This window comes from Squalius cephalus, assembly GCF_949319135.1.
Source record: "Squalius cephalus genome assembly, chromosome: 22".
NCBI classification, from domain to species: domain Eukaryota; kingdom Metazoa; phylum Chordata; class Actinopteri; order Cypriniformes; family Leuciscidae; genus Squalius; species Squalius cephalus.
This window is the reverse complement of record NC_137143.1, coordinates 28,501,020-28,511,979: the sequence shown is the minus strand read 5'-3', so window position 1 is coordinate 28,511,979 and position 10,960 is coordinate 28,501,020. Positions and strand designations below refer to the sequence as shown.

The 10,960-nt window shown below is 36.3% G+C and overlaps 1 protein-coding gene across 2 annotated transcripts; it reads right to left on the bottom strand.

Moving 5' to 3' along the window:
* Window positions 1-66: 66 nt before the first annotated feature.
* il17rc (interleukin 17 receptor C) lies at window positions 67-10,544 on the bottom strand. 2 transcript variants are annotated; one of them, XM_079857995.1, is made up of 17 exons: window positions 10,440-10,544; window positions 9,002-9,342; window positions 8,101-8,326; window positions 7,952-8,007; window positions 7,807-7,840; window positions 7,552-7,646; window positions 7,031-7,136; window positions 6,555-6,596; window positions 5,574-5,695; window positions 5,386-5,442; window positions 4,707-4,770; window positions 3,871-4,088; window positions 3,151-3,207; window positions 3,002-3,044; window positions 2,742-2,837; window positions 1,934-1,969; window positions 67-1,535 (listed from the first exon to the last, which is right to left on the bottom strand). In XM_079857995.1, the coding sequence occupies exons 2-17, from the start codon at window positions 9,107-9,109 to the stop codon at window positions 853-855; spliced, it is 2,043 nt and encodes a 680-aa protein (XP_079714121.1). In that variant the 5' UTR covers window positions 9,110-9,342; window positions 10,440-10,544; the 3' UTR covers window positions 67-852. The 2 variants fall into 2 exon arrangements, with proteins under 2 accessions (XP_079714121.1, XP_079714122.1); XM_079857996.1 differs by lacking the exon at window positions 10,440-10,544 and having other exon boundaries at window positions 9,002-9,516.
* Between the last annotated feature and the right edge of the window lie 416 nt (window positions 10,545-10,960).

The window sequence follows — 10,960 nt, the reverse complement described above, 5'->3', positions numbered from 1 at the left end:
CCTTATCTTCTTTTTATAGACTTGCCTGATGGTTAGTCTTGTCTAAGTTGGTGTTTGTCTGTGGTTGGCCAGTCTGACCAGCTGAAGCATGCCCCAAACCTTTTTAAAAACCAGCAAACAGACCAGGCTGTGAGAAGTCTAGCTAGTTTTTCATTTATTCAATTCCACTCAAGTCAGCCCATGACAGAACATGACAGAAGCGCCAATAAACCGTATAATTGAGTACAACTAGAACATTTCAAATGCATGACATTACAAAGTTTCAGTTAACAAAGCCATGTTTACATTTGAAATGTATGTAGCCTATATATGCCAAAATCCAGTGAATTATTTACAAACACCATTTTAGATGAAAAGGTAACAATATAGAGGTAACGTCTTTCCAAATATAAAAATATATGAGTAGGAATTACAGGCTACATATTCTATAGAATAGCCTATGAAGGCATAAAGTGATCTCTTTTAATTTGCAGTGTATTTATCCATTTAATTTCTTCATTTACTTCCTGTAGCGTCTGTACTCTGTACTTTGAAATGTCCTCATGTGCACATGGACATGCAGACTTCCTTCTTAAGCAATCCTCTGAGGTTATATCCAGGTATTGTAGGCCTAAATACAATATCTATACCATATCATATAGTACTCCAAGGTACTTCATGATGTGATGGTACTATGGCACATGTCTATAAATCTTTAGTATTTCCATACGCACAGAAAAACATGACAATACCATGTTTCAAAGGACGTGCTATTACCATGGTACCTTCTGGTACTTGTATGTAGTCTGTCCATATAGTGACAGACATTTTAAAAACAATGTTCTGCTGTGATGAGAGACAGTACATGACATGTCAGTGCTGTTCATTTTTGAGAAAAACTCTTTCCTCAGTGTCTTCCGTGTCTAGGCTGAGTGTGTCACTTTGAGTGAGCATGGTTTCAGTCCTCGCCCTCGCGTTATTAGAAATGTTCTGCACTCCTTTGACCAGCTTCCTTCGTGCCCTTTTTATCCACCACATCTTCTTCAACTTCTCGCCCACATTATTTGGGCTCTCCAAACACAGCTCCATAAGTAATCCCTGAGACTGTGCGGGCAGTTTATAGAGCGGCAGTCCCCTGAACAACACTGGCAGCTCCTCTTTAATGAAAAGTTCGTGACAGTCTAACTGCACAAGGACGAACCGCTGAGCAGCGCCGCCCTTCTGGCGGTCAGCTAAAATGCAGGCCAGGGCCGAAGCCAGCGTATCTGAGGAGTGTGTGGCAGGATTGCTTTGTTTTTCCACTGCAATGTTCCAGTAGCACTCGGCTCTCTGTAGTGTTGATGGACAAAGCAAAAGAAGGGCTTTGCCTCCGTGTTTCTGGATGTGATCGAGCTTGGAGTGGAGCCACGCTGCCGGCCCAAGAGAACCAAGCTCTGTTTGGTTCCACAGTTCGAGAAATACTCCGAAACCCAGCTCAGAAAGCAACAGGCCCAGCCTACACACCAACTGTGGGTCGGTGGCTGAGGAATGGAGCAACAACACCTGTCCCTTCATATCTAGAGAGAGAAGAGGTAAATTAAGTAAAATGAAGTAAATACAATTTTTTTAAAAGCACAGAACCTGATTTCACCAAGTACAACATGTTCATTTTTGTTGATCCTGGAACAACATTCTGATCAACCAATCAGATTTGAGGGACAAGTTTACACTTTATGTCAGGGTTTAGGCTTACAACCAGGGTTTGGTGCTTCTACATCAGTGTTATTCACCCTAATTTCCATCTGATTTTAGGGATAACTTATGATAAGGTTAGGTTTAGGGGTTAGGACTACATTTTCTGACAGGAATGTTGTTCCAGGATCAACAAAATATGTTGACCCAGAACGCGTGTAACTCGGGAAAATCAGGACGTGCACTTCTTACAGACATATACATGCATAAACAGCTTGTGTACCTTGAGAATGACATCTGTCCCATTTGCTAAGAGACACTGTGAGAGAGACATACAAGAATGTTTAATCTCATCAGACAAAAACATGTTTGAAACCATTGAAAGAAACTAAAACAGTGTAAGACACAGAAAAGGCCAAGATGGATGAAAGAACAGAAAATCAGACATGAACAAGGAGGAGAAGAGAGTGAGACAGACAAAGAGCATGCTGAGATGGAATAAATATGTTCTACACAGATCAGCACAAAAATATGTGCCGCTGACAGAGACACATGAATAGAGCCATTGAGAGCAGAGAGACAAATGCAAAACGGACACAGAGTCTGTCGGGTCAACATCTCAAAAATCTGTCTCTTCAAATCTTCTGGGTCAGTAATATAAAGTTTCTGATCAGTTGTACTTTGGCAGAACAGTAGTTATCTAGCATAAAAATGCTGAATTTACTTTATAATCGTTGACACAACGATATATAAAAAGTAACTGAGTTTGTATATTGGCCAATGGATTTTTTAATAGCCACTGGCAATATCTAGACATCAGGGTGACAAGTCGTTAAAATAGTGGCGACCTATTAATATATATACTGTATATATATATCATGGTGAATATATGTACATTTGTATAAAAATAAACAAAAAAACATCACAAATACATTATTAATATACACAATTCAATTAAAATATATACAGGATAATAATAATAATTGTAATAAAAGTCATTCTATACATTGTGTTGTAGTTTCATTGTTGCTGAGAGGAAAACGTCTTACTATATAATATAAACAGAGATGCTGTAGACTGTAAAGACTTACATTTCAGTTTGTTCACCAGAAGAAGTACTCCAAAAATAGTCAGACAAACAAAGATCAGCGGTAGAAGAACAAGAAGGCTCCAGTACTGTCGTTCCACTAAAACAACATACACCATGAAACAACTGATAACATCTGTCATATATTCAGTACAGCAAATATTGGTTTTAACACATCGATCACTCAAGCATCACTACGATTAAATGACAATGAATGGCAGCTTTAATTAAACAGGATATAGGTTTTTTCTTAGATAAACTTACATCGATGTTGACAGTACAGCACAATCTTTCCATCCGCTTTAACCTGCAGACAAACACACAAACATTGAATAATGTTTACCATGTTCATGGTCTGTTTGCACTAAAATGAGGTCAAACTAAGGAAATTAAAAAGGGAGATGATATCATACCTTCACACAGAGCTGCAGGTGATTCCGAGATGTGATATTCACAAAATTACCGGATGCCTGCAGAACAAATATAGCATTATAGCAAACCACTTTTTAACCAGATGGAAAAACAATTATTGACTTTGACCTCAGTCTGATAGTAGATGTGATATTCAATTTCACATAAATGAAAATGAAACCAAACAAGATAGAAGTACAGCCTATTTAACATATTGTATTGTTGTGTACCTGGGAGTCATTCAGCATCAAAAGTCCCAAAAGTCTGAGATCACTAGTGAAAATGCATCTAATTTGCATTCTTTCAAATTTAGATAATACAAAATAGTTTGTTTGTTACTTATTATTACACAAAGAAATAGGTAACACTTTATTTTATTATTATTATAATAAAAGATCGACTGTTTTACATCATTTGCGGTGCTTCATGGGAATATGCAGAGCTAGAGCTTTATTTTCTCACTAATTGGTGGAATTTTCTGTCCAGCATCATGGGTAATATAGTTTACACCATCGATTTTGCTGTTCAATTTTATACGAAAAAATAATGTGGGTTGACAGGTTCAATAGAAGCAAATATCATCGATTAACAATCTTGTAGCTCACAGCAAAGCTGTCTTTAAAGGTTTTTAAGTTATTGTTAAAAATTGACTTCCCAATGGAGAAACGGATTGTTGCACTCATTCCATTCATGTCAAACTTGACATATTCCCATATATTTACCCATAGCATTGTGCTGTTTTCCTCCCAATCCTTCAAGTGCTGCTGTTTGATTCCTTTCATTTCTCTGCATTGTCCATCAGCCTCGAGCTGACACGGCCACAGCTCAGCACTTATCCTGCAGGGTACCGTTAAAGTCCAGCTCATCACCGGCTCATCATCATTTGTCTTGATGTGGGCCACAGACACTGACATGCTTCTCAGGACATTGGCATTAAATTCTGCCGAAGAAAAACATTGTAGGTAGACAGAATGTCATTGAACATCCTCCAGATCTAAGACATTAATTTTAGCTTTTATTTTCAAGAAAACCGTACATCTTAGATCAGTATGGGGTTTCAGCAAAGGGGTTTTTCTTGCCTCAAGATGATTTAAATTGATTTACAATATAAGATATAATAAACATTAAAATAAGTCAAAGCAACTTCTTATTTTAATTCAGACCCACAACAACTGTTTGTCTTTTTAAAGAACCAGGGTTCCCACTGTCTTGAGAACCCATACAGTATGAGGTCTAATTTTAAAAATGTGGTTTCTAGACATGGAAAAGTCATGTATTTTGATGATTTATTTTCTAGTTATGCCAAGCTATAAAACATGTTATCAGGTAGAAGGGAAAAAAAAACATTAAAAAAATATATAATTTTACAAAATATAAATCTGTTTTGAAAATATATTTTTTATTAATCCTTAAACTTAACATATAAAAAATATTATATTTATATCAGTATATTTTAAATATATATTTTAAATATATACTTGTATTAATCCTTATCCAGAAAACCCCTAACAACTAGAAAAGTCATGGGGCCGTTTGTGGAATGTTGTTGTGGTTTTACCTGTTTTATTGTTTTCAAAGGGACAGTATTCTGAACGCGCTTTATTCAGATCTTCTTTCCAAGCCTAAAGTGTATGCACAGACAAAGGGCATGTTAAAATGATGTACAAATGTGTTTTAGCTAGTGTTGTAGTACTCAAGATCGGTCTTTCTGAGGGTCTTGGTCTTGTCTCGGTCTCGTCCACATTTGTACTCTTTCTTGTTTCGTCAGATTTTAAGAGGGTCAAGACCGCACTAAGTTGCCAGTGCATTTTCTGATTTATTTGTTAACATCACTAATGTGATTGGATGTAAAATGTCCTGCTTGAAATGCAATCAATAACTTATTTCTAATTTGATTTCTTTTGTTACTGTTGTGCCCAGTCAGAAATCAATAAATGTGGATCTTTTAGATGAATTTAAGGAGTGCTGGTCTGGTCTTGGTCGTTACTCGGTCTCGTCCTGCCTTGATCTTGTATTGGTCTGGTCTCAACCCCTTAAAGTCTTGGTCTTTTCTTGGTCTCAACACACATTGGTCTTGACTTGGTCTTGTATTGGTCTCAACCTCTCAAAGTCTTGTTCTTTTCTTAGTCTCAACACACATTGGTTTTGGTCTTGACTTGGTGTCGGTTTAGATGGTCTTGACCACAACACTAGTTTTAGCAGGCATTGTTTTGAGTGTGTGCATGTTTGAAAAATACCTGGAAACACATGCAGTCAGTGATTGACTCCAGTGGAATGCTGTTATTTTCCAAGAGCTGAGAGAAAAAAAAGGTATGATAAGTTACAAAGAAAAGGCAGGTGATGAAAAGAACAAACCGGTTTGCATAGTAAGTGCAATGAGCCTTCAGACATTATTCGCACAGAAATAACGTGAAAGTTAACTGACCCAACATTTGCCTTTTCTTCCACGTTTCATACACATAAATGGGGGTTTAGACGATTCTATATCCTCATCGGCTACCAGAACCTTAACCACACCCTCACATCTCTCAATGATGATCCTGGGACCTAAAAATAATCAGCCAAACATGGAGTATTAAGTGAAATGTGGATGCTTGTGCAAATAACAGTTACGGGTTGAGGTAGGGTTGAAGTGAGGACTCAAGGATGCAGAGGAATATGGGCTTTATTAAAATAAAACACAAACAGAAACTACCCCATGGGGGAAAACACCACAGACTAGACTTGACTAGGCAGGGAACACACACGACAGGAATCATCAGACAGGCAGGGTAACAACAGCATGCGACAACGATCTGGCACAGGACAGCAAACACAAGGGGAATAAATAGGACAGCAAACAAGATAGGTAATGAGGGAGGACAGGTGGGGTAACTGAACCAATAATCAGATAATAAGATGGGCGGGGTCAGACAATGGACAAGAGAGCACATGACACAGGGAAGCATAACGAGACAAGCTATGTGCTCACATCAAACATGAAATCACATGACCAACAATAACCAATCGCTAGCCATGAGCTTACACAGAACAAGACATGAACATGCAGCTAATGAGAGACACTCATAAGACGTGTGTTCACACAAAAAAAAGATAACATGAACACACGCAGCCAGTGAGAAACACAACTAGCTGCGTGTGACACAGCACAAGACAGAAACACAACAAGACACACAGACAAAGACGAATACAGGAGTGTCAGGGCTCTGTCACAAAACCAAGAAACACACTAGACCGAGGTGACAGAACCCCTGACAATAACCACTGTAGAACCTATTCGATTATTCCTAAATGCCATTATTAGCAATTTAGGAGTACTGTTTGAAATACATTTTAGTATGCACTTAAATAGGGGAAGCTATTTTAAAGTCATAGAGATTAAGCAACACAATGAATTCAAACATACCTTTACACTGCTTTATGTCTTTGAGGTGTGGTGAGGAACATACTGCCAAGAGAAAAAACATATTAATGGTCACCCTCATAATTTTTTTTTTTTAATGGAAATTTTGAAGGAAACAATGCTGACGTTACTGATTGGTAAATGAAAACATCATTGATACTTGCATGTGCCCTTCAGCATAAATAAATAGTTTAAATAACAAGGCTATGTAATATTGTGAAATGTTATTATGATCTAAAATAAAATGTTTTTTATTTTAATATTATTTTATTGTAATTGTAATTTATTCCTGTGATGGCATATCTAAAATTGTAATAAAAAATATTTCACAATTTTATTGTAATTTATTCCTGTGATTCACTTTTTACTGTGTGTTCAACATGCAGCCTTGGTGAACATGTGAAAAAACTAATTATTATTCCAAACTTTGGACGGGTAGTCGTGTATGTGTATATAGAGTGAGTAAAAGCAACTGCTACCTTCTTTTAATGCAGGGATATGAACTACTCGTGACTGAGGGGACGACACAACCTTGATCGTCATGCTTCTGCCAAAGTCAACATCTTCATACTCCACCAGAATCAGCTGTGTGACACAAACACTGAGATTAAAATCAAGTCACCATTTTATGCAAAGATTTTCTTCACCACTGCTTGAATCAGGATTTTCTGGAAATTCTGCATTTGTTCACTGTTTACTTTTACAATGTACAATACACCTGACAATTTGAACTTGCCAGGCCTGCTAGAAATATTTATTTAATTATAAAATAAACTATTAATTTTAAAATTTCAAAAACTACACTGTCATCATTACTATTACAAATAAATAATTCGGTCAAGTTACTCATGCTAATTTATTTACTGAGAATTTGTAATGCTTTTGCTTTTTGAAAAATGTACAGTGTACAAGCAATCCAGCCTCACAGATCAGCCCACAGAGGAGAGCAATATGTGAACCGGCTGAGGATGAAATAAACACAGAGGTGACAGACACTCACATTGAGAAGTTTGTGGGTTGCAGCAGAAGTCATTGTGAAGTCTAATCTCTTGCAGCGCTCTTGCTGCCTTTCTGCTGAGATGTAGCATATCGCAACTACATGAAGAGAAGACAAAGAGTCAAGCTTTATCATTGCACTACTACACGGCAAACAATAGTCTTTCAACAAAAGCATACTGTGTGAGAAAATGTAAATCCATTAGCAATGATAAAAAAATGAAGGACTAAGGGATATTTTGAGGTTCACTTGGCCTACCTTGATATGGGTATTCACAGAGAGAGTGTTCCTTCTGTTAAAATGAGCGAGGCGTTAAAGGTTTTAATTAAAGATGAAATCGAGTGCGGACATTCTTTTTTCAAAATAAAATTGAAAATGTTGTTATGAATGAACAAAAGCTTACCCTTCGACCTTCTGGTGTGTTGCTTGGCGTGGAAACGCATCCTGAATCCAATTCTCCTGAAATTAGAAAGGTTTGTGATTATGTAAACCATATGTTTGTGTCCTACATTAGACCAACAACTTTAATATGCTGCTACTATAAGGACTTACCACTGTTTTCATCTTCATATTCTGATCCCTCAATATTGCTGCCCTCTTCATCCTCAGGATCTGGAGAAATACTCAAAGAGAGGCTGCTCCACAAGCATGGTGTACAATCATTCCCATGACAGCACAATTTTGGCGTCACGTCCAGAGAACACACAAACGCACGACCACAGTCCACATCATGAAGTTCGAGAGGTTCTGTATGTCTCACACTGCAGTTTGAAAGAGCCTAAAAACACAAACTTGGGTTATAATCTGATCAATATCTTGCTTGCCTGTATCTTCTAATAATCTTTGTATTACCATTTGAATTAATGCTCTTTGACATGTATTATTGGCTCAAAATGTAAAAATCGATAAAAAATATAACATTTAATAATATAAGATGCACATATTCATAAATAGATGTGCCTTAAAACAAAATTATTATCTGTATTTCAAAAAGAATTCTGGAATTATCAATCTCTAAAATATGGCGGAAGAAAAAAAATCTAGTTATGTAAATTTAATTGAGGAATTTAATTTACTAGAATAAACTGACATGTAATTATATATAAACCTTTTTCTTTTTGTCCCCCCCCCCCCCCCCCCCCAATTCAGTTTACTTTTACAATGTTCAATATGCCTGACAATTTTAACTTAATATTTACTTAAATATAAAATATATAAAATATAAAATATTTATTATAAAGTTTTAGTAGGGTCACGTTGCTCATACTTATTTATTTACTTAGAATTTTACATTTTTACTTCGATGTACTGTTTTAAATAATATAATATAATATCATATATTTTGTGAACTGGTCACCATGATGTAGATATTTTATATTTAAATAATATTTTATATTTAAATGAATACAAGCAATTAATAAAAGCAAACTTGTTCAGTAAATGATTCATCAACCTGAGGACAGATGACGCTGTTTTCTGGATTGTGTGCGACTCGTTCCAGTGAACACACACAGGCGCTGGCCAATAGGAGCAGTTGAACTCTCCACCACGTCAACTCCATTGGGCAACAGTTTCACTCTCGTATCCAACAGACGCTTAACCGAAACTGGTTAAGAACAAAATCCCATAGATTATATCCTTCGCTATGTAGTCTTTATGAGGCTTTAAGGGACCCCAGAGGACCATAGTTCTGACCGGTTCGTTTACACAGTCCGAATCATCCGTCCAGTACTCGAGTCTCCTAGTGCAGGAAGCGCGAGAGCGCGCAGTTGCGCAGCAGATTGTCCCGGTTATCTGAAAGACGACAGAAAACGATCAGATACATTATTCCTTCATTTAAAGTCTTCAGCTCCTGTTATACGATTTGAGCTTCTGGGGCCATTTGCAGTTTATTCAACCGGCCACAGGTCCTAAAAGAGTGTGTTCGCTAAAAGTGTGTTCGCTGAGAAGTCACCTGGTTCCAGTATGCCCAGGTGTGTCTCAGATAACGTGGGTGTTCATGAATCATGTTTGCTTCTTGGAATGTCTGGATTCCCGGTACATTTTAAAGGGCAATGCGTATTGTTCTCATTTATTGTAACTACATTAAGTTGCCCATAAACGTATTTGGACTCTTATGTTATATTTAGAACATCGAAATAGTGACATTTATGTTAAATATAGCACAGACAGCTTTCAAGCTAAACATTTTATGAAAAGGAGTATGTTAGGTTTCAAATCATTTAAATAAAATTGGACATAGCTACGATTCAGCTTTAAGACAACTTAGTGGAACAACTTAGTTAATAGCCTATAATGAACTACATGTAAATCACCAAAAACACCAGCTCATTAAACGTCATTAATAAGCAAAAATGACACACACAAAAAAAAAAGAGCAGAACATTTTAGTTCTGAAAAAAAAGCCCCTGCAACATTTGTTTGTAGATGACATTTTTACAACTTTTTATGAAAAGGCATGTTTTGTTAAAATTGACATTTGTTACATTTTAATGTAAAAGTGCAAGGAAAGTAGTATTACTTAGTATCACTTGATATCAAACATTAAATCTATTTTCTTTGTGTGAGTATAAAAATAATCTAGTTTTAAACTAGATTTTAAAATGATTTCCATTTTTTTATCATGTCTGACATCATTATTTTTCACTGACCCTCATGTATTTTTAAGTGAGACAATTTAGCATTTTTATCAATTATTTTTGATTGTTTATGTACTATTAATGCCACTACTGGTATATAATTATATCACATAACTGAATTTTAAAATATATATTATTTTTTGGTTATGGTATGTTGATACTAGGATGATACTAGAATGACAATAAAAGATCAAATATTACATCAGGAAAGAAATACTCAGAAAAAAAAAAACAGTGCAAAATGTTACTTACTGCCCAGAAGTCTTTTTAAATTTTAATTCATGTTTTTGAAGCACTTCGATGTATTATGACGCCTCACATGACTTCGCTTCCATTGACACACATTCATTAAATGAGAATGTGTGAGTGAACTTTGAGTGTACATGAAACACTCACCCCTCCCAGCTAAAAATCAAAACACACACACGCACGCACGCACACACACACACACACACACACACACACACACAAATGCAAATTGGCTTTGTGGAAGAAAACGTCAGTATAACAAGATGTTTGTGTGCTCATAATTAACAGGGCAGCTGTAGATGTGAAATATGATCTTGTATATTTACAGCTTTGTAAAACTATAATCAGGAAACTGCCAGGTGCAAAGTTCAAACTGGCACATTCTCTGTAACCAAGTGAATTTGTTTAGTAGCTCTGTTTCACGTATCTTGGCAACTGGTTAATAACGCTCCTGGATTTAAGAGTCACTGTTAATAACTGACAGCAAACACCCAAAACAGGGAGCAACATATAGTGAGTTCATC

Coding starts and splice junctions, on each gene's coding strand:
- il17rc (XM_079857995.1), bottom strand. CDS start 9,109: ATGGAGTTGACGTGGTGGAGAGTTCAACTGCTCCTATTGGCCAGCGCC. Junction 3,208..3,870: donor AAAACAGCACAATGCTATGG/GTAAATATATGG, acceptor TTTGTTCTGCAG/GCATCCGGTAATTTTGTGAA. Junction 2,838..3,001: donor GCTGTACTGTCAACATCGAT/GTAAGTTTATCT, acceptor ATGTTGTTTTAG/TGGAACGACAGTACTGGAGC.